The sequence below is a fragment of the Streptopelia decaocto genome (genome assembly GCF_964273445.1).
Source record: "Streptopelia decaocto genome assembly, chromosome: 1".
Classification (NCBI taxonomy): Eukaryota; Metazoa; Chordata; class Aves; order Columbiformes; family Columbidae; genus Streptopelia; species Streptopelia decaocto.
The window spans coordinates 24,924,271-24,951,965 of NC_138663.1; the positions used below are offsets into that span (position 1 = coordinate 24,924,271).

Below are 27,695 nucleotides of genomic sequence, written 5' to 3' on the forward strand. Positions count from 1 at the left end.
TGCACACTACACGGGAATGATACATGGCACTTGGAACAGTGGTAGTACTTGTCCTGGATGAAATGCAGCTAAAATAAACATCACTTACAGTTCTGTAACAGACACTGGACTTGCACCCAGGTAAGCAATCAAGTTAACTTTGAGAAGCTGACTGGAGCGAGTGATATGACTGACTCTTCCTTAGATTCAAGTGAATATGTCCCTAGATGTGTTTTAGCAATGTTTCCCTTAACAGTCTGAAATTCCATCAGGGACAGCAAAACATGACTGTGAATTTATCTGTCTAATAAAGGGAAAAGTCTCAGACCCATCAGTTTCAGCTTCCTTACACAAACGGGGACTGTGTGACTCCTGTGTTGCAATATCCACCATGTTCAAAGAGCAAATGCTGGTTTTAGACAGTGTTGCCTTTCACTCCACTTCTAAGAGATATGATAGAGAAGATTTTGGCCTAACCAACACTACAGAGTACACCTTCCATAAATTTGTGAGCAATGGTATCTTCAAATGGCACAATTTTGTGATTCCTCACTGTACAGTTCATCCTCAAAACCTAAGTCCTCTGCAAAGGCTTATTTAGGTGACTACTGCTATTATTAACACTGCTTTTTCCTCTAGACATTCTGCTTTATCTAATTGTGTTTGACCTGGAGAACCAGAAAAATAGCCTCATCTGGGCATTGACATATATGCCTCCTATAAAGGCAAGAGGTATTCCTAAACAGTAGACTTCTGTCTATTCTATTTTTATTGTAACTTGCTGTTAATGTCTGCTCTCATGGAGAAAGACAATTTAAATGTCCAGTAAAAATGCCAGCCATTACTGTGCTTACCTAACTATTCTTCCTCTGCCTTGATGAGATGCTGTTATTGCTCACACCGTGATCACTGGTCTTTTTCTTGATGCCCTGACCAGTTACTGCATTTCCCATTATAGTTTTAATGGCCAAGCATCTCCACTGGTGAACACGCACAGGGCACAGTAGCTCTTATGAAAATGATTCTGGGAACTTACAGCTCTTTAAACTGGATGAAGGCCAAGTACCAGCTGTTCTTGCTGTGTTAATTCAGAGCTCTGCATTGAAAGACTTGCCTCTTCCCACTGGAAAGCTGTTGGGTAATGCCATTTTCAAGGAAAGCCAGGAAATGTAGTTACAATGCTCTCTAAACGCAGCTTCGCTCAACAATACAGCAAATTCATTCAGCTAACATTGGTATAAAGTAGCACTGGTTAAAGTAGCACTAGACAGACACTGTAAAAAACTTACATGAATTATAGACACCAAAGTTTTATTTCTTACATTATTTGTTGTTTTCAACCTTGTCATCCTCATCATCATCAAAAGCAAGCCATCCCTAATACAAGTCTCCCATTAAACTGTGGAAATATCCCATAGCAAATTAATTAAGATATGGAGCAGGATCTTTTACTTTCACTAGCTGAAACAGATGAAGCTGAGACAGGTATTATTTAATCTTGCAAATTAAATCTCTGCTGAATAGACAAATAAACACAGGTTGCCTAATGCTACTCTTCCTTGTACTCTAATTTAATTTCACTGCAGGAGAAAAACCCAAATGAGGCTGCTAAATAGGATTTTTTTCTGGTAAACATAAAGGGGAATATAGTCTGAGTCACCTTCATCTTACCAGAGCAGCTGTACCAGCAGAACCATCTATGTCTGAGGAAAAGCAAGATGAGGTGGGGGACCGGAACTAAATTCTTCTTATGGCCTCTGAAGGCTGATACAAGACTCTGGATCCTCACATTTGCTCAAGCTCCTCTGTGTCTTGCCTCTCAGGTGTGTTGGCCACCACTGCTCAGGCAGGACTTGCACTGTGCCCGGACAGGGCTGGTGATGCTGAATTTCCAGCCTAAAGAAGTGCCACAAGAATTCTCTCCGCTCCCAGTGCCAGAAGGCAGGTAATGAGCCAGGACAACTATGGCATTTTCATGCTTCCAGTTGCCCGAGTAAAGGTTGTAAATAACTGCAGCATTTTTTTTTCTTTATTTCAGGGATGTACCCATTCTTCAGCTAACTGTTAAATTTTATGCCCCTTTACAGATAAATGATGTATTTTGACTGTAGCAGGTGACCAGCATTAAGCTCTTTCAAAGAGAAACCCTTAAAAAATGATGTCCAGCTCTGATTAAGTTGACTATTTGAATTCAAGGCATGTCTTGACTGCTTTCCATGAAAACAACTGACCCTTTTCATGGGCTAATGCCATTGTAACTTCCTCTACACATTGAACAGATTACCATGGACACAAATTCAGACTCCTTCCATTCACACAAGGTCCCTAGAAATTTACATAAGTCTGCAGAGAAAACAGGCAGCCAAGCTTGCACTGGCATGAATATTGTGATGAAACTTTCAAGCAACACATACTTTTGCCTCCTAAAATACAGTTAACAGTAAAAAAAAAAAAAATTAATTAAACAGTAAGGAAAAAAATATTTTAGGTAGCTGTTTAAAATGATCATTTAAAATAACTTAACACTAACCAATTACCTTAGGCCAATTTGCTGCAAAATCAGTAGAGTTTGGAAATATGTAGAATCAAAATGCTACTCTGCTATGCCATAATAGTGAGTGTTTTTTAAGTAAAAAAAATTACTCTGCAAGTCACAGGAGTGCATCTCTCACACATAAAATAAAACAAAGACATAACGTCTTCCTCAATGCAGTTTGGCTTTGCCGATCTTTTCAAAAATGACAGGCATTTTTCTCATAACTAGACTCTTGTGAACATAAGGAGGGTCCTTCTACTCCCCTTGGACCCATTCTTATAAATTTTGTTTAAAAAATTTCACTGAAATCAGTTTTGCTCCATAAGACATCACTGTAATTTTGCAAGCCAAGGACAGGGTCTCCTAGATATCAAATTTATTGCAGCTATGTTTATATATCCTTATCAGGACTTAATTTTAAAGAAGAGTTTGGGAGATTCCGGTCTTCCAAATTCAAATGCTCCTACTGGAAATTGTGCACCTAAATGACATGAATTCTTTTCAAACTGTTTCCCTGAAAAGCAGCAACACACCTGCTATTACTAAGTGCCTCCTGAGGAGAAAACCAGACCTTTCTGAGGAATCTGGATTGGCCCTGTTCGGCTGACCTTCTGGTGAAGGGATGTTACATCATAGAGAAATGTCAGTGTCTTACTTGAACAGTCTCTTACTCCAGAGGCATCAAGGGATGCGCAGTCTGTCCAAAACGCTTTGGCTTATATTTCTGAGCTTATTGCCATCTAATCTTTAGTCTTCCACCCCTCTCAGCTCACGTAGGGCTAACCCGCATTGTGTCTTCTCTCCACAAAACCCTCCTTCTGCTGGATTCCAAACCTTCCTCAGCAGCTTCTGCACCTGCAAAATCCTTCCTGTGACTCCCCTGTGTACATGCTGAAGGAATTTCCAATAATGAAATATATATATATACACACACACATATATATTTTTCCTAACAGAATCACACTGCGGTTTTAAGTTGACCAACGCTTTCATAGTAAAGCCCTTTCCATCTAACAATTTTCATGGTTTTTAATGAAAGGAATTATATTGTTTTCTTTATCTGGAGCCTATTTTTACAGCCCAGAAAGATAATTACAAATTGAACAGACTTCTCTTTTATGTTTAAGGTTGGAAATTTTATGGAGTTCAGAGTTAATTGCTAGTTTCCTCGGCAAGCAGTGAATTATTTTAAAGTCAGACTACCATGTAACAATTCTAATTACAAAGCTACTTCTTGTCTCCCTTACGCACCTGGGCCTCTCAGTGGAACAACAAGCTTTGTCACTGATTTTGCTGAGACCATTAAGATCAGGTGTGCCCCAAGAATACAAAAATTTCATAACATTATCTAAAATGCCCTCAATTCAAATAGCTTGGAACACAATTTCCAGAAATGAGCTGGAAAAAACTTTTCCCTTACCCTATTTTCCTTTAATGCTAAGTACCCCTTTATGCTTTAAATTATCTGCTCATCCCAACACATAGTTTAACAATTCTTTCCAAACAATAAAATACATTTATTAGTAAAAGAAAATAGAGCACTTAGTAACAGACACTGGTTATTCTGCATAAATTATTCAAACATTTATGCTGTTTGTGAGAGAATTCTAGAAAGTAAAAATTCTTATGCATACGTATTTGTAGTGACCCCCATTTGGGACTTCAAAGCTAATCCTGAGGCTGTACCTTAAATTCTGTTCCTAAAACGAATCTGGGAGGAAACCAAGCATCCTGACACTCATCTGAGAAAGACACGAATCCTGAGTTTCCATGTGATCTGTGTTCAATGCCACGCACAGAACAGATGATAGTTGGGAGAAGAAACTGGAAAAATATTTCTTCAGTCCATAAATATCTACCACTAACAAAAAATACATTTCATATATCCATATAGCTATCTGCAATTCAGCATTCAATACGTCATGCAATATTCTCTGGTACTCCATATCATTAACTTCGTACTTCAGTTTTTACCATTAGCTTCAAGGAACTTTCATCAAAATAAGTTTCTCCATAGAAAGGAAATAGCTTTACTGTGAAAAGCAATATATAAATTATACACTGTTTCACTTATGGGAAACACAAATTTTCCAAGCTGCAAGCATTGATCATTTGAAGTTATATATAATTTATGATTAGGAGTGCTGCCTATTTTCCAAACCACAGGTTTCCACACAAGTACACCAAAGCAAAATAAGAGAAGAAAATGAGATATCAAACTTTTTTTTTTTTTTTCTCTTCACTCTGAGAGAATGACACATGGAAGTGAGCAGGGAGTAAGTGCTCTCTTTGGAGAAGGAGCAGGCACCCTCTTGTTGGTGTGCTGACTGCAGTCTGTGCAGACAGTGCCTTTTGAAAGTTCTCATGAGGCATGTATCACAGGTAACTGAATTCAAGAGGAAATAGACAACTGTATCAAAGTCTACATTAGAAAAAGTTCTAATCTTCATCCAAAAGGGGAAAGATATTTGGTGTTTGAACGGTTAGAATAAATGCATCAGCATTAACTCTCCCCTCTCTTGTACTCTGAGGCAAAACAGGAGCCAAGGCAGCATGAATCTCCTTGGCATCTTACATCTAAGGTTAGAAAGAAAAAGCTAATAAAGGTCTAGCCTACTGTAAATTCCAAGTTTCACATCTCTTGACTTTCCTCAGGGAAGTGTAGCAACATGAAGTTCTCAGGGGACCATGGTTTTTCATAAATACCTGAACCCATTATGTTTTGAGGTCAGTGTGCAAAGGACCACAGAGTGTGTATGTGGCTGTTCTTATTTCTTCATTTGTAAAACTTACTCCTGGGCTGAAGATCAAAATGAAGTCATCACACCTATCCAAAACAGGAAATAAATGTCTCATCTCTCTTTCCAGAAGAAAGATAATTAAATCTATAGAATGTATGTGGAGCATAAAGTACAAACAAAAACAGAGCTTATGGAAATAAAGAAAAAAAAATATTCTGGAATAATAATTTCATTAATCCAGAATAGGACCCAAACCTTCACTCTCCTGTCTTCTAGTTTCTTTTCTTCCTTCTTTCCTACCTTTCATTTCTAATTTTTCCTTTTGCTTTATTTTCTGGCTTGAAAGTTTTCATCTAATTTTTGGTAATTTCAAGTTGTCCATTTAATGTTCCTGCCAGCCATCATTCTGTATGCACTTCTTTTCAGATTTCTAATGTTTTAATTGTTCTACTTAATCTGTTTTCATACACCATAACCCAGTGAGCAGAGCCCACAACTTCATCTGCTCTGGGGCAAGCACACCTGCCACTGAAGAATCCATACATGCGATGGCTGAAAGATGGTTGCAGTCGTCACAGCAGACGGATCATTTTTCTAGGGTCATCCTGGGAGCAGACCAAGAGTTTTTTAATGGCCAGTTAATTACTCTGGCCTGCTCTCAAGGGCCATCTCTACCCCAGAGTTGGCAGGCACCTATTTGAGTGCATGCGTGGTGTCAGGCAAGTGCAATAAGCTCAGTGCAACAGGAATAAGCTGCTCAGCCCTGGTAAAAATGACAGCTAAGGGCAGGCTGTTGCCACCAAATTAACTCCCCAGGGAAAGCAAGCTGCCAGCAATGGGCTGAATGATGGATGAATTGTTCTCTGAGGCTGCCTACAACACACAGATCATGGCCTGAACATTCCCTTTTTCTTACATCAAATTGAAGCTTCCCTCTTCACCCACACGTTTGTGCCTCAACCCACATCTCAGATTTGATTTACCCATCATTATCTTCCTAGTCCCCAGGGCCTCATTTGGATTTCATAATTCACCTTCATCTTTATGATTGTCTTTTCTCAGCATATTCCTCTTATACTGCTGATTCGCAGGCTGAGCACTATCACAATCAGCAAAGCAAACTCCTTCATATATAACCACTTCTTTATTAATTGTCACACACTTACTTTCTCAAGACTTGTCATTATTTATTTTGTCATAATTAGATTAAGGGTGAAGGAAGATCTTATCTAGACTGAGTAGCAGGTAAGTGCAAACTAATACTTCAACAAGACTGGGGCTTCTTTGAGTAAATAATGGAAATTCTGTCAGTATTAATTCTGCCTACTCTGAAGGTATGCAATGAAAAAGAAATTAAAGTATTAATATGGAGAAACCACACTCTATATTTTCTGTCTAGTTCATGTTTGCTAGTTTGATGTCAATTAATTGCTAAATCAAGCAGTGATGAAAGGGTTGCATTTTAATTTATCCAGCAATGCTTGGCTTATTGTCAAATGAATGGTCTCACTGCTCTTACACTGACATTATACTAGTCTATTTGTGTTAGGATTAAGCTTTATACATTCACTAAAATCTATCTGGTCTCTTATGGACTCCACATCAACACTGGAAGGAAAGTAATGGAAGAACATAACTGTAAAAAAAAAAAAAAATAAATAAATATATATATATATATATATATATAGTTCTGTCGTTTTTATTGCTATCTTAATTTCTACTTTTACCTTTATAGTGCTTGGGAGGCTACATTGGTGTGTAACGAATAACAGATAGTTCTCATTCAACCACTGATTATTCCACACTTTTGACCATGTTTTGGATGCTTTCCTACATTAAAGAAAGAAGATGCTTATGTATTAGTTGAAACCATTAATCTTCAAATTTAGTTCGTTATATGGTCATTCACATTAGCAGTTAACTTTTTCTAATTTACTTCTTAGCATCTGAGTCATTTAAACCTAAGAGTAGCTCTTGGATATGAGTTCTTACCATAATATTACCTTACTCTTACAAATTTACTTGTTGTATAATATATGTCAGAAAAATGGAACACGTAATAGATGTACATCAAAAATTTTATGGACACAGCTTAGAATTGAATAGAATTTATTTTGATCAGGATTTGCACTATTATGCCTTTTTTCCTGCCAGTATCATGTTAGTTTTTTTTTTTTTTCCATAGGAAATGACAGCCTGTTTCTCTTTTGATTTTTTTTCCCTATAAACCTCAGATGTTCATCATAGACATAATGGAATTCTGGATTAGAAGAAAAACAACAAAGAGGTTCCTTTTAGAGCTGCAAGTAGAACAAATTTTACTTTCTAGAGTGAATGCAACCCAGTCAAGCACATGTTTCTTCATGACTAGAGCCTTGGGTGAATTCTTAAAATAGCGCTCATTATAGATATTGCATAAAAAAGAATTTAGAGTTGTTTTCTCCAATTAAAATAATTATGAAGTTTAGCTGAAATTTATTTCCAAATATTGTCTCCCCGTAAAAGAATTTAAACTTACAGAATTTATCTGCCACGCCAACCTGTCTGTTTCTCTTTGCAAGCTAAAACTCATCCTGGTCACGGTTCTTACAAGTCCAAGTTTTTAACTCCTCTTCAAACGTTCCCCCCAAAAAGCAGTTATTACCAAATATCTGTACATTTTGGTGAAAACCAGAAAAGTCCCTGTTTGACCTGTAATGCACAACTATGTTCTGTCCATAGAGGCACCAGTGTGCCATGCTCAGGAGCAGTGAGTTTTATCATCAAATCTTTGCTTTGCATATTGTGCAAAGATGCAGCACTAGGTATGGACACATTCATTATAAATGAAATGTACTATTCCAATCAAATTACCTTTCAGGCTACAAATACACATTCCTGTTTTGAAAACAGTAAAGCTCCTTGGGATTGTTTGGGTTACAATGGTCATTTGGCCTGAATATCAGTGTCAGCATTTACTTATTAACAACTATTATTACGATTTATTTGTAATATTGCCAGAACTTCCACAGAAATCTAACTGCATTGAGACTGCATGTTGTATAAACAGAATTTAAATTATAATCTCAGATATGGATGCTTGCCCCAGGCAGCGAGCGACAATTACACAGAATCTGCTTTGCAGGACTCCTTCCTCCTGTCAGGAAAAATTCCTTCTTGCCTCCAGAAAAACAGGATTTATAGAGGGAAATCTGGGTCACACCCACATGTGGGGTTGAGGAAGAGGAGGGGAAGGGGAGTGCAAAAGTTCCCCTAAGAGCAGGAAAAGAGGAAGGGTTGTGAGTCACCCACAGACAAGAGGCCAAGGCAGCGCAGGTAAGGGGGCTGGAGAGGTGTCTCTTGCATCCCCAGACCCATCACTGCTCTTAACTTACATCACTTAACTTCTGCTTGCAAGTGACAACATGTCTCTTTCTATAATTCGTTCATTATGCATTTGGTGGAAGTATTACATACCTACGTATCTTTAGAAATCACTGTTGTGGTGAAGCCAAGAAAGTTACATAAACAATTCCTGTTAAAGGCAAATATATAAAGACTCCTCATCTCTTGCTCTGAGTAATTTCTTTTCTCTATTGTGATGAATGAACATCTCATAAATTGTTCTGCAATAAACTCCACCTGGCCGCATTTTTTAAAAAAGAAGAAATTGGTAGCATTACCCTCTTCATTTTCCCCACTGTGTGTATGCCAGTTGTTAAAAACAACTGAGATTGGAAGTCTGGGTTTCAGTCACTTCATTTAATTTCTCTCTGTGTTTGGTGATGCAATGCCCGTAAAAGTCAGAGTAGGAGTAATATAACTCATTTCCCCAGTCTCCTTTTCTAGTAGTTACAAACTGCAGCAACACCAAACCTAAAAAACATGAGATAAACAGACACTGCACAAGTGCCAAGTGTGTCTCATCTGCAAAGCTTCTCCTTCCTTCCTTCCTTCTTCATTCCCTCCTTTTTCTTTCTCTCCCCACCCCCGCCCCCCCCCCCCTCTTTTTTTTGCTTCTCTTCTCCTCTATTTTCTCTCAATTTCTCTGTTTGATTTCTAGGAACTCTGGAAACTAGCATTAACACCTTTCCTCTTGTCAGTAGGACTCACCACTTCCTTTTTATCCTCATAAGTCATCATTTACTGGAAGACAACAGGAACCTGTAATTGTCCTTTTATTCATTTTATAACATATGCTATTTTTTTAAGAAGAGAGTAAAAAGAAACCTAGATTTTCATCCACTTCTCCCTTGTGCAATTTAAAGCCTTTGTCCATGTCAGTCTTTGTCCTTATAGTCACAACATTTACTTCTCAATTAAGAGTAATGAATACAGAGCATCATCTCCCTGAAAGTCAGAACTAGAGACAAGAATAATGTATGAGGACAACACAGTGCAGTGACTGGCAGCGAACACCGAAGCCTGAACAGTGATCCATGTACTTTTTTACCTGGCAGTATGGAGGGCATAAGAGAGAAAAGCTGTACCGACCATTCAGCACCAGGGACCACCTGGACAACATGTGTTGCAAGACCTCGTGGAACTGAGATGGCAGCAATTGGAAAACGGCTGCCACCAGCCACCAGCCCTATATCCATGTTCATGTACCCACCTTCACAGTATGAAGAAGAATAACAGATGAAAAAGAATGACACAGGATATTATTATCATTATTATTACCATCAAATATGACACACGGACCCAAGCTGTACTGACTGCTACACGAGCAAAACCTAACGTTTTAGCATGTTATGACTGTCCTACCACACTTCGAGCTATACACAGCATATGAACATTAAATTACAGCAATTAGGTAAAATCGCACCAGTGGTATCCCCATTCAGCATAACTGTTCCTCTAGTGATATGTTAGAGCTTTGTTTTATACAGTAAATGCCAATTAGATTTTGTCAGATTTCTCCATGCTTGTTTTCAAGCTGGCACCCTGAGGTACCAGGCCTTGCTGCAGTCCATGGGTTCTGGTAGACAGAGTAAGAATTTCTATTTAGAATTACAATCAGAGAGGATCCACCATAGGATAAATGTTCAGAGCAGCTGTTTTGACCTAAGTTGTCAGGTGTAAAGGTACATGCAGCCTCACTTAAGTGAAGCCATGTGCCATTAGGAAGGCTGTGATCACGCTGAAAGGGCTGTCTTGTCATTAGAAGCAGCATAATCTGGCACCTCATGAGTACAATGTGAGCATTGACAATCTGTGCACCCCACTGTTTATACAGTGCTTTTGTTGCTGGACTGACCTCAGAAAGTATGGGGATGTCGTCTCTGCTTTGCCGACAGCAAACCAAGGCAAAGAAGGTGAATTACATGCTTGAGTTAACACTGTCTGCCAGGTTCAGTTCCTAGGTCTCAGGATTCTCAGTTCCTTACTGAATCACCAGAATACATCAGACTCCAGGTGAAGGCTTCTCCTCACCTGTAAGCGTTACCTGGGGCTTACATGGCACACAAGGGGCTTCTCCAGGCGGCTGCAGACCAACCTGCCCACACGCACGTGTCAGTCCCAGGCAGACTGCAAAGGCATTCTGCATAAATCTCTCGCAGGGGGACTCTGCCCTATAATGTCACACTGGGAGCTAACCTTCTTCTCTTGAAAGAGCTTTAAAAATGTGAACATGAAACACGAAACACCTTAAGTATTACTATAATACCTCTACGTTACAGATGAGGAACTGAGACAGACCTGTTCAACACCTCTTTGGAAATTCTCACTTGCATGCAACAGATAGAAAAAAATGCGACTGATCGCTGCTTCATTAACTCAACTGATTTTTATACAGACTAATATACCGGGTGTTTCAAAAAGATGGACTCATTTTGAAATAATTGTATCTTTGAAATTGGGTCCATCTTTTTGAAACACCTTGTACAATATAATTATTTTCTCAGCAGTTCCTCCCACAGAATCACAGAATGTTAGGGATTGGATGGAACCTCAAAAACATCATCTAGTCCAATCCCCGTGCCAGAGCAGGAACACCTAGAGGAGGTTACACAGGAATGTGTCCAGGCGGGTTTTGAATGTCTCCAGAGAAGGAGACTTCACAACCCCCCTGGGCAGCCTGTTCCAGTGTTCTGTCACCCTCACTGAGAAGAAGTTTATTCTCATATTTAAGTGGAACCTCCTGTGTTCCAGTTTGAACCCATTACCCCTCGTCCTATCATTGGTTGTCACCGAGAAGAGCCTGGCTCCATTCTCGTGACACTCACCTTTTATATATTTACAAACATTAATGAGGTCACCCCTCAGTCTCCTCCAAGCTAAAGAGCCCCAGCTCCCTCAGCCTTTCCTCATAAGGGAGATGCTGCACTCCCTTCATCATCTTGGTTGCCCTGCGCTGGACTCTCTCCAGCAGTTCCCTGTCCTTCTGGAACTGAGGGGCCCAGAACTGGACACAATATTCCAGGTGTGGTCTCAGCAGGGCAGAGTAGAGAGGAAGGAGAACCTCTCTGGACCTACTAACCAACCCCCTTCTAATCCACCCCAGGATGCCATTGGCCTTCCTGGCCACAAGGGCACAGTGCTGGCTCATGGTCATCCTGCTGTCCACCAGGACCCCCAGGTCCCTTTCCCCTGCACTGTTCTCTAACAGGTCATTCCCCAAGTTATACTGGAACCTGGGGCTGTTCCTGCCCAGATGCAAGACTCTACACTTGCCACTGTTATATTTCATTACATTTTCGCCCGCCCAACTCTCCAGCCTGTCCAGGTCTCGCTGGATGGCAGCACAGCCTTCTGGCGTGTCAGCCACTTATCCCAGCTTGGTGTCATCAGCAAACTTGCTGATAGTACACTCTATTCCCTCATCCAAGTCATTGATGAATATATTGAATAGTACTGACCCTTGAGGCACTCCACTAGATACAGGCCTCCAACTGGACTCCGCCCCACTGACCACGACTCTCTGGCTTCTTCCTTTCAGCCAGTTCACAGTCCACCTCACTACCTGATCATCCAGATCACATTTCCTCAGTTTAGCAGCAAGGATGTTGCTGTGTCAAATGCTTTACTGAAATCAAGACAGACCACATTCACTGTTTTGCCATCATCTATACACCTTCATTATGTATTTTGTTTCTAAATTCCCAAGGGCAGGTGTCATATTCCTGTTCTTCGTTCATACGGTAACTTACACAATGAAACCCTGGTCACTAACAAATGCACTTAGATGCCATTGATACATAAATAATAAATGTTAGCAATTTCCTGATTATACAGCATCTCCACATGTTTGTTTAACCTCAGATTCATTTTTGTTAAACATCTAACACTTGTAAAAGCCCAGTTAGAGGATGTATCTGTCCATGGAACTAAATATGTATAATGTGTAATTTAAATGGCTATGCTTCCCATAACTAATTATACTTCACACATGTCTGTAAAATTTCTGAAGTATATTGGTATTGCATCAATAAGCACAGTTCATTTACATTTAATCCCTCAGTAGAAAGCTGACAGACAAGTCAGATTTTTTCCCTCATTTTACTTGGATGTAACTTTATTTTGTAAATGAAATTTCAAAAAAGTTTAGTCCTCATACACTGCCACTTGAAACAAGTAGGAACACCCAAAAGAAAGCTGGATTTTTTTTTTCTAGTAAGTTATTACTATATAAAACCCTTACAATAATATTTGTTCCTTCAAGGAGCACCCTGAAGAGTATTTTTCACTTATTCAAACATGTTAGGGAGAATTTATTAAGCAATTAATCCAAGTAAATAAAATATTTCTGAAGATGCCTTCAAATGACAAACAATATTTGCCCGTGACAGGACAACACTAGCTCAAAAATATCCACACATGCTTAAAAGCCAAGTCTTTCTACAATGCCTTTTTTATTTTCTTTAAATGTTCTGATTTTAGTTCTTCTACCCATTAATAGCTATAAGTTATTTGAGGAAGTGTAGAAAGTTTATAAGCAAAGACTACACCAAATAACCTCTTAAATTTTAATCATCTCATGAAAAATTGAATAAATTAGAGAAATAGTTTGGTTGATGTCATTGCTGAACCCACAACCAGCACTAGTCCAGCAGACACCATCACATATTTTTACTCCTGGAAAACACCACAGCAAAATCCATCTTCTAGACTGTAGTTAGGTTCTTTACAAAATATTCCTACCCTTGAACAGAAAACAATATGATTTCAGACATATGTTAATATTTTTTAAAATCTTACCTTTTTTTTTTTTTTTTCAATCTTGCTAAAACATCTGTGTTGGAACGTAAGGCAGTATAAGTCAGGATATTTTCATTAGGTTCATTTCTAGTACCGTTTAAGAATGTAGCCTTGTAATTGCACAGAAATTAAAAAAAAAAAAAAAAAAAAAAAAAAAAGGAAGAGAGCATGAAAGTAAAATTCTTCAATTAAGTTTTCTCTTCAGATTATAAATACATGCAACTGCAGACTTCCTAGGACTTTCACAGTCATTTACGCCACACAGAAATACTCAAATGCCTTCAAAACGAGTTTTGGAAGAAGCAGCAGCAAATCTTCTTCTGGCCCTGTGCCACACCAGTGTATTTAGCAGTTTGCTGCTGCTCTATCACCATCTCTTCAGTTTAAGTCACGCATTTATTTCCTGCTCTGGAGTGATCAAAGCTTTTCCATCTAAGGCAGAACATTTTAATTGCCAATTTCAAAGGTTTTTAGGAAGCTGCTTCGTAGATTTAAAATCATTAGCAACAGCTTTAGTGCTCATCCAGTGAGTTACATCTTTTAAGTGTTACACAAGCATTAATTAATTACGGGTTTGACTATGCCTTTAATGTTTCGGCTGTATTGGGAGCGGTGTAATATGCTCCACCTCAGCTGAAAGCCTTGGAGATACCGGGCTTTAGGGAGGCTTAGTGACTCACCGGGGAAATGAATCTGTTGTCTCTATGCCATCTAAAGCAGTTGATTTGCTACACAAAGGAGCACATGCTGTATTTTCTTCCAGGACACCGCAGCTGTTGCTCGCTTGGTTGCTATACCTGCCTGCGGCAGAAAATCTCCTGCTATTCCAACACGGGTGGTGCAACTGCATACATTTCCTATGCAGACTAATGATACAGCTGCACAGTTTTCTGGGAGAGATACAATACACTTTTATGTCTAACTGGTTCCGTTTCTACAACACATACACACACAAAAAAGGAAACTGGTCCAAGACTGAAAGATGCACAGACTTCATGGACCACGGTTAAGTAGGTGGCTATTAAGAGACACTCAGATGACCTAGATAAGCATCAGACCAACATATCCAGGACATACAGCAGGATTATTCAGCAGGTTTCAAAACTACAGGAGACAACAGAAAGTCTGGCGTGAGTTTTTCTGTTTGGTTGGTGGCTTTTGTTTGTTTGTTTTTCACTGGGCAGCAGCTAGATAAAGGACAAAAATAATCAAACTGCCAGAGACAGGAACCCCACGTCTCACTCCTTTCACTGTGAGACATAACCCAGCATGGTCCAACTGCTGGCCCAAGGCTTTAATCCAGCCTACAGAACATATCTCCTGCTTGTCCCCTATCACCCATCGCAGAGTGGTGGCTCCAGCAGCTGAACACCTTTGTCCACATTGGCATCGGTCCCAGCAGAGATGCACCATTGCAAGCACAGACAGACAGCTGTGTGGGGGGATGTGGTGGGGAGCAAGGGGGGCAGCTACAGCATCGGCAGACCAGGGGCTTGCTGCTTGCCCATGGCAGCAGCTGCTGCTTCTGGGGCTGGGGTGCAGGGGGGAGGCACAGTGAAGGAAGGAGGGCAAAAATCTAGTCTGGCACCCAGAAATGCTTCACTGGGCCACCTTATCTCACTCATTAGAATGGATAGTCAAGATTTTCTCTTTCAAACTTTTTTTCCATTGCCATCTGCAGCCAGGGTACAGATCAGCACTGCTGCCCACCCTCAACTGCTGTGCTCTGTCATCCCATGGACAACACTGCTGTCTGCAGCTGTGGTTCAAACTCCCTCACGAGGGAAAGGCTTAGAACTACCATCTCCTGTTTCTTTGGCAAATGTTGTACTATTAGATGAATATAAGAAGGCTCCAGTATCAACATCTTATGGCTATTTTAGGAGTACAGTAGTAAGATCAACAATTATGAACTCCAATATATTTTTTTGTTGCATCTGGCCATCTAAACAAGATGTTTCAGCTTAGTTATTCCCAGTATGTGGTTCTAAGAAGCATTTCTCACTTCATTACTTTTTTATACTTTATTATCTACACTGATCTTTATTTTCCCAGCCAGGCCTACATGTCCAAGTACTGTACACGCTGGCTACTATGAATCCCAGTCTGGGTCCCTAAAACTCTCCTGCTCTGTACACAAACATGACTAACTCAGCATTTTGAATTCCACTGCAAGGTGACTTAAACCTCTTGTTCTGTCTAACCATAAAGCTACTCCGAGTGGGTCAAGTTCCATGTCACTTTCAAGTGAACAACAGGCACCACGAGTCCAAGGTTTCATATATGTAGAAAACCTTTGTAACCCCAGGAATTAACTAATAGAAAAACAAAACAAACTAAAAAAAAAACCAAAAACAAACAAACAAAAAAAACCCACACAAAAAAACCCCAGACCTCCAATAATTATAATTTTTCCCCAAAAACCTGGATCGCAGTTTTATACAAGTGCACTGTTTACAACAGTGAAAGAATGTGTAGATCATATTAGAAAAAGCTGATTAACCCACATTACCTTATTCACAAAAAAACCCCCACCCAAGACTACATTTTTTGGTTGTTCTAAATATATTGCCTTCTATTTCACTCAACTGCATGTAACATGAAACTACCCATTATACATGACTGTCTTGTTAGCTTCACCTGATTTAGCTGATTTAGCTTCTTCCATTCAGCAGGGCGATAAGGGTATTTTAAGTCTGCTCTAAATTGCACTTGCAATTAGTTTTAATATGATTAATCTCTTTTCCTATCGTAAACAAATAATTGGAAAAGCTAACCAGATCATTTAAGACATGCACATATTCCTAATGAATAGCACATATCCATTCCTGTTCTCATCTTTCCCTCCTCAAGTACAGCCACTACACAGACAAGTTTTCAGCAGATTTTGTGTCATAGTCTTATCACCTCACACAAAAAGGCTGGAACATCCCACACAGACAGTGAAGACTACTGCCACGTGGAAACGTATTTTCTCTGCTGATTCACACATGGTAAATCCCACAGTGGACAACACAAACCAGAGAAGACGGAAACATACAAAGATTAAAGGATAGCCTCCCATAATCTTTTGTATAGATGTATTTTTCACTAATGGATTAAAATAATAATTTCTACTCTAAGTATTCCTGAATTAATTCTGTTGAATGAAATATTGACTTGACCTCTGCTCAAATACGTGTTAAATACAGAAATCTGGGTTTTTTCTCTCTCATTAAGAGACACAAAAACCCTAAACCTTTGACTAAGTGATTAGACAACAGTGCAGAAAATAAAACTCACATAAAAAATAAGTATAGAGAATTTACATTTTTTACCCACTGTTTGGTTAGTTCTAGTACATATTACATTGATTTATGTAGTTTTGGGTGTTTCTTTGTTTACCATACAGATAAATCAGTAAGCAAAATATGAACTCCTTTTTCTTCATCCCAAATAAATAAGGGGAGAAAGAGATAAGACAAAATACAAGAAGAAACAGTGGAAAGGACTTGTGTCAATTAAGTAGGAAACACACATTAAAAGGGGGACAGAAACACATCAAGGAGGATGCTTACAAAGTTGCAGGAGTAATTTTCCATGAGTTGACTCATGTGTTTGGGAAAAATACGCACATGGTGAGGTGAGAGTTCAAAAGCTGTTGGGGAAGTCAGACCATTCACAGGAGAATATGAGAGAAGGACATGGAGGGGATTAAAGAGAAATGGGTGGATGAGGCTGTGAATATTCTCAGAATTCAGCCACTGTTAAATCTGACATTGAAATAAAATTAACTGAAATTTTCTATGGTCATATGATGTAAGAAAGTGAGAGCACTGCCAAGCTCTTCTAATTGCTAGCATGTTAATTAAACCCCAGCTCCTCAAGCCATACAACTACATGAGATTTCAAATACTTTTTTTAAAAGAGGTTTTTACCTTGCGTTTGTACAAGTAATCTTATTTAAAAGAGCAAACTGTTAACAGCCTCAAAATACAATAATTAACCCAAAAATGTACATTTTAAAGTCTCTTGATGTCATATTAGACCTACTTTTACTGCGTAGATTTATGATATTTCAGTACTCAGTGCAGTCTGAAACACTGAGTGGTACTGGAGATGCTAAGTGGCCACTTGGTCCTCAGTACCTCAGCTCACCAATCTATCAGTCTGGCATGAGGAATGGCTCTTTTACATTATTCCAGCAGTGAGCAGCTGGCTGGCACAAGAGAGGTACATGCTGCTCAGTCTTCTTATTCAGCACAGTTAAAACAGTAACGTGCACTCACTGAGGGTGATTCCCAGGTCAATGCTGCTGTTCTCTCCTACTGCAGGAGGATCTTGCAAAAGACACTGAACTGCATTATTAAAAAATAAGTTGGTTTTTTTGCTCCTTCTGTTATCATTGGAAAGACTTTCTAGAATCTCATTGCTGTAATGGTTAGGAACCTTCTAATTTTCAGCTTAAATTCGCACATTGCCAGTGTATATGCATTTGGTTTTGTGTCAGCACTATCCTAAAACTTAAATAGCTCTTCTGGATCTTTTTCCCCTTGATGCTCATCCAGGATCTACTCACACATATTTCCACTGATATGAGTGAGACATAACTCCGCTGTGATCTGTGCATCTACAGCAAGATACAGGTTTTTTTAAACACAAATCTAAGGTGTGTTAAAAAAACCCCAAACAAACAAACAAACAAAGAAAAAAACCAAACAAAATAAACAACAAAACACAACCAACAACTAAAAGCTGTGCCACCACCACAACAAAACCCAAAGACAACCTGATTCCTTGGGAGCTTTCTGCAACACTGCAAGATAAATCAAATTCAAAGTTACTGTCTAAATCCCGAAGATTTTTTTAAAAAAGGAAAAAAAGAAAGGTAGCCACAGATCACACAGAGCTCTCCCCAAACTCATGCAGGTGATGGGTGGATGGGTTGTGTGGTGAGTGTACCATGTAACATGAAATATCCCACATGTCTGCCAGCAGTGCTCCAGGGGGTTGGCAGAAGGCTCCTGAGCCTCCCAGGAAGTCCCAGCCTGCCAAATTTGTTAATTATCATGCTCACACCTCTCAGAGTAAGAGTTACAAAATGAAGTGATAGGAACAACTAACATAGACTTGGAACAAAATGATTTTTCCAAATAGCTAGAAATAGATGAAAGACATTTGGTTGGTTTGAGGACAGAGCTAGAAGACAAACTGCCTGCAGTAATATTAGGTCACTTTTATAAAGCCAGCTGTTACTCTGATCATTAGCTATTTAGTCTAAGCAAGCAGATGTTTTGCTTTTTGGGAACTTCTGCTGAAAGCATGGAGTTCAGCATACAAAGCAATTGAAGAACCAAGTCTTTTTTTATACACTGATTTTAAGGGCTTAATTTTTCCTCAAAATACTTGCTTTAGCTTTCAAAAAGCTTCATTTTCTTCAATATAAGTTGCCCCTGCAGAACATTACAATTTTTTCTTTTCCAAGGCCTTGACAGCTTTGAAAAATAGCATTATATTTGGAAAAGTGTATTTTTTAAGAAGTATGATACAAACCAGTCTATATCTCAGTGAAGTCACTAAATCATTCTAACTACTTCAGGAAAACAAAACAACACCTAATTTGGCTTGGATCTTTTACTTAAAAAATCCCAACCAAACAAACAGAAAAAACCCCAAACAAACAAAATAAAAACCCACACCACACACACAAGAACTCTCCACATTAAAGAACATGTCATGATTTCCAAGGAAATTTTAAATGACTCAGGAATTCTTTGTCAAATTCTGTTCAGGCATTTACAGAAACATACATCTTCATTCACTGAGATACATTTGATTTCATTATTTTTCTAAAACATCCTTTATTTACAGCATTTCAAAGATCAATTTTATAACACAATTTCAATATAGTAAAAATACTCTAGATGTCCTTCATTTCACCCTTTCTGATCTTATTGTCTAATCAACTTTTCACTGCTTTTACTGTTATCCTGTCTCCACAAACAGATAAATAAGGCAGTGAAGTTAGATACCTCTTCAGATGCTACTTGCTTTATATTTCAGCCTTCAGGTAATCCAGTATTTAGCAAAAATCTTTTGGCAATGAGGATGACAATTCAGAGTCAAAGTGCTAACAAATATACTGCTCCTGAAAACTCTTAATGAAATCTCTCACCAGTCAGACGAGCCATCCTAATATCTTCATACAGAAATGTGAATTGCTGAATGCTATCTGCACAGTAGAATGTCTACTATTTCAAAATCACACAGAGAATTTGCCATGTATCTACAGTCTCTAAGTTTAGTGAAATATAAAGGGTTGTAGAAAAAAAAAAAAATTACCTTGTTCATCTAATGGAACGTTATGAGGATCTAGAAAATGACGTACTGCTTTTAAATGTCAAGTTACCAAGCCACGTCTAGCCTGTTCTTTAGCTACTGAATCTGCAGGTGAGGTGTAAATTAAGTATTTGAGAGCCCTGATTTAGACAAAAGCCCAAATGCAAGATGGCATTCAGCTGAATCACCCACCTGTCAGGCACTAGCAGGAAGCTCCAGAGCCCTGAAGATCAGGCTCTTCTGTGCTCTTCAGGCTCACCTGTGCCTTCAGGTGAGCAAGGCAGCTGAGAGCAACAACAAGCAATTGTCTTGCCCAAAAGGTATTCAGCTGTCCAGGACAGCTGATGTGAAATGCTGAGGTGGTAGAAGGCATCAGAGCTCTGCCCATCTTTGGGAGCCCGGTCCTTTAGAAGTACAGCCTAGAATTCCCTTCTGAGAGTAAATACCTACAGCTTTCAAAGAAATTAGCAAAACCTGCTCTTTTTAGACCACAACCAGAGAAAAGGCAGTGGTAGTAATTTATGTATTGTATCCAGTGGATAATGAAACACTGAGTAGGAGCAGGCACAGAAACTTGTATTTCCTCCCTTGCTGTACTAATTCAGTCCTGTCTCCAAAAGCCTGAAGGAGATGCTTAAGAACATTAAGAAAAAGGCAAACTTATGCAATACACCTGCAAATCTCATTGCAAATTCTCCCAAACCCTATTTCCAGCTAAGAAAACCCAACCAAGCAACAACAAAAAAAACACCCTGAAATGGATGTGGTTTCCATCTGCTTAAGAACCATCAGCAGGTTTCTCTTTCAAGATGTTGTCTGGTATCCCCTTAAAATGTTTTGCTCACAGAGCAACCTACAGTAGAGCTTCACAAGTCTATCACCTGTTGCAGGAAGAACTACCCTTTTATTTTATTTATCTTAAATCTGGTTCCTAGTGCCTTCATTTTCTGCTCCCTTTCTCTTATATTGGAAGAGTTGGTGAAGAATTGATTCCCATCATAATGGGAAGTTCATAATGCTCTATAAAACAAAAAAGTTGTATTTGCTCTTGACAGGGAGTCCTAGCTTATTTAGTTATTCCTCAAAACAGATCCCTGTGATATTCACTGTTGCCATTTTCTTACTTCTTTTATAAATCTTCTGTGCCCTTTATGAGATGAGGGGAACATCAGCATACACAATATTTAAGTAGTAGGTTATTTATGATTTCATGCAGTGGCATAATTGATGTTATTTGTTCTTCTCCCCATTCCTTCCCTTCAATTCCTAGCCTTGAACTTTTTTTTTTTTTTTTTAAAAAAAAAAAGACAAAATGCTTCATCTTAAGCAAGAAGTATGAAGAGTCTTCTCATTTGACAAATCTAATGTTTGGAGCCAGGAGATCTAGTTTAAATCCCTTTAGCTCAGAACAGGTCTTCCCTTTATACTGTCTTTCCTTGGTAAACACTTCAGTCACTGAGCCACAACATGAGAAGGTGTCAGAGCAATGACCTTGTCCTTTGTTTTAAACAGAAGTAGCAGTAGTAGTCAGATCAAGACACCTGGTCCTGGTCAGTGTGTATTTAGGGAAGCCTTGCAGACTTAGCAATCAGCGAAGTCATCTGAAAGAACAGTTGGGCTTGGATCTCAATAAAACTTACAAGGGAAAGAGGCACTGTGGTGCACCTAATAAGGTCAGGTAAGGCACATGCCTGAAAGCTTCTCTGGAAGCCCTGAAAGGTACCAGCTGACTCAGGGACCCTTAAAATTTCAATTTTGGGCTCAGACATGTAAGTTCCACTGCTGTCCTACCTTCACTACTGAGCCTTCCTTATCAGATGTAGCATAGTATTTTTGTCATCCACAGGACTTTGACCAGAATAAGGATTTCTGAAATTAGCTAACTCAAACAATAGCTCCCAGAGTCTTTGATTAGTAATGAAAAACACTGATTTCCAAGGTGAAATATATCTACTCCTGGGAGATCAAGGAATACCAAAGTCCAAGTATGGGCAAGAAGTAGAAAGCAACAGGAGCTTCTAAAAGGCATGCCTCAGCTAGAACAGTCCATGACACTTTACACAATGCCTGTTTTTCTTTAAAAGTCTGTTATTTCACCTCACCAGATAGTGCCACAATATCAGCCAGTGTTGCAAAGTAAGTAAAATAAACCCTCACCTCATTTCTAAATCTCCAGTTATTTCCACCTGAACCTCAAGACTGAACTGCCCAACTTCAGCAATTTGTATTCAACAAACAATCTGCACCATACCTTCCTGCAAAAGTACTCTGCTGCCAACAGTTCCTCAACAACCTGCTAGAGCCAAGTTTCATTTACAGTCACAGCCTCTTTGAAAAATTTGCTATCTTTCATGTAGAGGATTTTGTTTATTTAATACTGTAAGTCCTTTTATTCCTGTTGATTCAACTTTCTAATGCAGAAGCCTTGACATGTATTCAAAAAGGTAACTTTTGTCTTTATGGGAAAAGGAGCTTATTGAATAGCCAGAGGATGTCTCATACAGGAAAGCCACATAAATGGTGCACGAAGCTGTGAGAATCGAGCTGTTAAATGGGAGCGAGGGACTCCGGAACTACCACAGACTTCCAGACCCTACGGGGAATACTGAGAGGCACAGCATGTTTGAAGAGGAATTGAAACTGCCAGCAAAAGAGGAGAATCTGTTCACCCTTAAGTTCCTAATTAGAGAACTCATGGTGGGCAGTGATCACTTAAATGATGACCACAGAAAACGAAGGAAATCGCCTTCCTTAAGAAATGGGCGAGTGTCTACATAGATCAATTAACATCCTAATTTATAATCCAGATTACAAATAAAATAGTTTCAAGCTAGCACTGTAGTTTTACATGTATTATTTAGTTTCTCTCCAGGAATTCAGATAAAAAAAAGTATCTTTAGAGATGAAGTAACGCCAAATACAACTTAAAAAACTTTCCTTATGCATTGTATTGAATAAACATTGCAAAGCACAGACTAGTGTGCTGAATAAATATTAGATTATGCTGACATTAACTTTTAAAATGTCATTCATTTCTGCACAACTTTTCATACCTGTGAGTATTTGAATCTAAAATAAATCTATACTGTATATTTAGATTTTGGTATATATCAATCTCTGTGGTACCAAAATGCATAACATACAGATGGTTATCATAGAGTAAGTTAAAATAGATGGTTTAACACTCCTAAAAATCTTATTTTTGTTTTAGCTCTTGTGTTTTAGATATGGCAGGACTACATTTCTCCATAGGAACTATGTATCATCATTCACAGTAACACATCATATTAAATGTAAAATATGCTAAAGCATGACAAATAGCATACAGTATTATTACTGTGATTTGAGTTTTAAGAATGCCAAGTATCTGGCCTACAAAAATATTGTCAAAATAAGAGGTTAGTGCAAAAACGAGGGATCTGATCCCATAGTCCTTTAACAGTCTAGGGACTTATTGAATCTAAATGTGAGGACTTGAGAATGAATAGGAAGTGTGATTGGATTCAGAAAGCTGAGCCAATGCTGCCCTTCAGATTCTCATCATTATTAGTTGGGGCCATCCAGTAAAGAGTGCAGAGAAGTTGCTTTTCTTGTTGCTCATGGGCTGTATGCTGTCTGCTAGCTTGGAAATCTAGTCCTGATGTCAGTGGTATTAGAAAAATAAGAATATTTAGGGAAACACATCTACTTTTGCATGAATAAAGACATGGCACTGAGGTGCCAGAAACAAACTAAAAATGAGAGAGAGGTCTGTTCTGGCTAGTGAAAAATTAAAGTGGGACACAACTAATTAAAAAAATTCATAGTTTAATTAGCTGTGTTTTGAAAGGCAAAACGATGGCTGAAGTCAGACAGTGGCAGTAGTAAGGTATAGATTAGCTAATTTTGGAGATGCTTTTTACATAATTTGGGGGAATTACCCATACATTTTTCTGGTGAGATCAGGGAATATTTTTTAAGTCTTGCCTAAATATTTACACCTCTTTGATTCAAATTTAATCACAATTATAATGTAATTCGTTACATCATTTTCCTTTTTCTATTAATATTTTCTTGCCTACACCAGTTCATAAATAGTCTTCTTATTGAAAAGACTCCAGATACTTTTTCCATAAGCACAATGAGAGAAAAGCTACAAAAAGGGCACATCCCACTGATTGGTTGTATGGAACGCAAGAGTGAACCAGGGCAGAATTTCAAATAATGTCTTCAGGCTGAACATTACACATTCATATATTTCTCATTTAAAATAAAAATGTAAAAAAAGTAAGTGAATTTTCACAGTTTCTTTCCCTTAATTTTAGTAACAGAAAGGACTTAATAGGAGCTCTCTATTCTAACTATGCAGTAGTGTCCACAAATAATCACACAGGACTCATGTGCCCTTACTTGCGACTGAATAGCATCTCACTCCACAAGTAGGTCCATTGAACTTCACTGAATGGCACTCACTGAGAATACTCAGATAATACCCCGCTCCATAAATAATTACATCAGTACTTGGCTTCAGTAACACTGTGGAGGAAGGTGCTATTCTTACCTCTGTAGGGATTTTAGAATCAAGCCCCTAAGCATTTCTTTAATAACTCAGAGAACAAACTGTCACTGTCTTGTCATACCCAAAGGAACTTTTTGCCTCCATTTGCTCTAATAAGTTTTTCTCCAGTGGGGTTGATTTGGCCTTCTTGTCTTCTCTGAACACAGATGAGACTGAGATTTTTCTGCTGAATCTCCCACAGGCAAGAGCTAGACTCCTCAACAGATTCATTAGAAAGGAGCTCTGTATGTGACCAGCTGAGAACTCCCTAACATTTTTTGAAATTACAAGCAAATGAGGCCGGGATCTACACATTGCCTGGCCTCAAACTAGTAAGCGTGGTCTCCAGAATGCAAAGGGAGACTGACACCCTACTCAGCAACATCCCAAGCACAGAGTCCTGGGTCTGGCTTCTTCCGTACCAGATAACCTAATGGTAAGAGCCACCCTGTCCTCTCTCACCAAGCCCTAGGAACCATACAGTGGTACTATGCAATCATTTATTTTTTTAATGAAATAAAAAAAGGAAACAATGTCAAAATTCTATCAAAACTCCTATGAACTACTACTATCAGATGAGAACATGTTTAGTTATGGAGAGATACTCAAAGAGGAACATACTCAAATGAAATCTGATTGTACCAGTCCAGTAACCTGCACAGGGTATTCACTTTTGAGAACAATCATGTCATTGAACACACTGAGCAGTGTAGCTCATGAGTCTTCAGAATGAGCCACCATTGTGACCAAATCATCCATCACATCTAGAAAGGGTGTCCCCTTCAGGTCAGATTTGAAAACAATAGTGTATCCATCTAGAGAAGAAAAAAAAAAAAACAAGTAGCCCACACTTACACTTCATGTGTGAGTAAAAAACTTTGTTTTCCCATCCTGTCAGATCTTTTAAATTCATGAATATAGCTTACCTATGCACAGCATGTATTTGAATATTACATTATACAAAACCACCTTATTTCTAAAAAGACGAGATTAAATTATTAAAACACCATAGGTTTCATTTTAAAAGTTATGTCTTGCATTGCGGTAGGATCACCTGAACATGGAAGTTAGTCTCCAAAATTGAATTGTGCAATCATATCATGGTATACTTGATCTGTACTCACACATTTTCATATACCTCCACATACATATATAAACACCTGCTAATTTTGCTCTTTAAATAGTCTTGGGAGTATGTCTGGTTTTAAGAAACAGTTTGGCAACATAAGAAAGATGTCTTGAAAACTTACGAAAAGTTTTATGACAGGTCATTCTTTGGCAAACAAGTGTAGGAGAATTATATTAGAATCAACACCCTGCATTCAGAAACAAGTTACTTTAAAAGTGACATTAAAATACCATTACTGCACTTACAAAGATCATACATTTTAATTAAAGGTCGGTTACATTCTTCACATTTACAGTTGAACTATGCCACTATACTTTCAGAAAGAAGGTGTAGAATATTTTTCACATGACAAAATTTTTAAAAGTAGTTTCCTGTAACTAGCCGAACTTGGTTCGAAATTGCTTCCACTCTCGGTAACCTAACACCGATCTTTGTTTATAGAGCTTCATGGTTTCAGAAGCAGCACCACCTATTGGGTGAAAAATGTAGGTTAGTGCCTACTTTATCATGAGAGACCTATTGTAAAACTGGTTTTGTACATAATGGGCTGAAGCTCCTAAGTTCCTCATACAAGCAAACAACTAGTATTTTCTAGTCATTCGACAGATTTATAAATTCGAAATGATCATACAACACGATACAAACCCCTCCACTTAAGCTCCTAATATTTATTTGACAAAGTATTTAAGACAGCACTTCTAACAGCATCAACTGACTCACGCTGGTTATAACAATACCGAATAACAGAGCAGCTCATCATTGTTAGGATGCGCTTCAGTTGCACAGACCTGAATGAGTTGAAAATTAATTTGGTTATGTAAGTAGCTCTACTAAAATCGATACATGAATCCATATTCCGTATGCAGTGTCCCACGTGAATGAATGACTTGTATTTTGCTTTTCGAGGCAGCAGTTATACCCTGCTTTGGGGTCACCACTGAGGTTGCCCGTTGTTGGAGAACGAGTCTTTTTCGGGAGTGAAATTTTGTGCCCGTCCCCACTTCTCTTCCGAACACTTCATACCAGGGGATAACGCCAAATTTCAAAGCCCAATCCCACAGAGAAGTTCGGTGTCAATACCGCTCGGCAGGGATTTTCTCTCCGCCTCCTGTCACAGGCGTTCGTTCCCCCGCGGGTGCGGGCTGCCTCGGGGACGGCTCGGCGGGGAGCGGCTCCGCGGGGCGCCAAGCGGCTGTGGGAGCCGTGGCAGAGTGGGCTGGCGAGTCACCCCCGGGGCAACCCGCCTGTGCCGGGGGTGGCGTGGGGCACCGCGCATCCGCGGAGCCCGGCAGCAGGGGCTGAGGTAACGGGGGCAGGAGAAACGTTCCCACCCGGGCTGCTGACAGCGCGCGGGGAACAGCCGGTGATGGCACCTGCAGCTCTAAGCGAAAGGGAGAAAAGCTCCACTGGGGCCCGGGGAGAAAAGTTGGTCAGAACCCCAAGGATGAATTCATGCAAATATCACTCACCCACTCTGAGGATACAGACGAGCTGGATGCAGGCAACCAAGCGCCCTAGAATGAGCATGTCCAAATCGTCCTCTGCCTCCTCCCGTCTGCCTGCCTGTCCGACTGCCTCTCAGCCTCCTGCCTGCCTGCTCCGCGGGCAGCTGCACCTCTCCGCAGTGGGGAGCCGGCTCCGCGCCGCGGCCGCGCCCGGCGGCCGCCCCCACGCCGCGGGCGGGATCAGCGGCGCTGGGTGCTGGCGGGGCCGCGGCTCAACGCATGGCGGGGGCTCGCCGGGGCCGGGGCCGGGGCCGCCTCCGCGCCGCGCACTCCGCCGAGCGGCCGCGCTGCCGGGGAGCGCGCGGGAGCCTGTGAGAGAGCGCGCGATGCTTGCGCGTGTGCGCGGGGGTCTGCGGGTGTGCGCGCGGCTGTGCGTGCCGCCGGTGTGTGTATGTGCCTGTGCGCGCGGGGGGGCGGAGACCGCGCGCTGCTGGGCGGGCGCGCACGGGTGCGCGCGTGTGTGTGAGTGTGCGTGTGTCAGTGTGTGTTTGCGGGGGTGCGCGCTCGCTCGCTCGCCCGCGGGAGGGGGCAGTCCCCCTCACCGGCAAGAGGGCGGGCGGGGGTGGGAGGGGCGCACAGCCCCGGGGCCGGGGACCCCGCTGCAGCCGCAGCGTGGGGGCACCCACGGGGACGTGCCGCCACGCGAAAGAAAAGTTTATTTGGACGTGGAGGCGGGGAGGGGGCTGCGGGGTTTCTGGCGTCTGGGAGGGCAGCGGGGCGAGGGGCCGGTCGGTGCGGCCCCACGGAGCGCAGGCTGCGCGGACGCGGA

The 27,695-nt window shown here is 40.2% G+C and overlaps 1 protein-coding gene across 1 annotated transcript in view; it reads right to left on the reverse strand.

Annotated features, from left to right (window-relative positions):
* PTPRZ1 (protein tyrosine phosphatase receptor type Z1) overlaps nt 1-26,948 on the reverse strand; it is a gene marked incomplete at both ends in the record, with an annotated part of 139,889 nt that extends 112,941 nt beyond the window's left edge. Inside the window, one exon of the mRNA XM_082076361.1 lies at nt 26,891-26,948. Coding sequence (XP_081932487.1) covers nt 26,891-26,948 — 58 coding nt within the window. The remainder of the gene's footprint in view (nt 1-26,890) is intronic.
* Nucleotides 26,949-27,695: the final 747 nt, after the last annotated feature.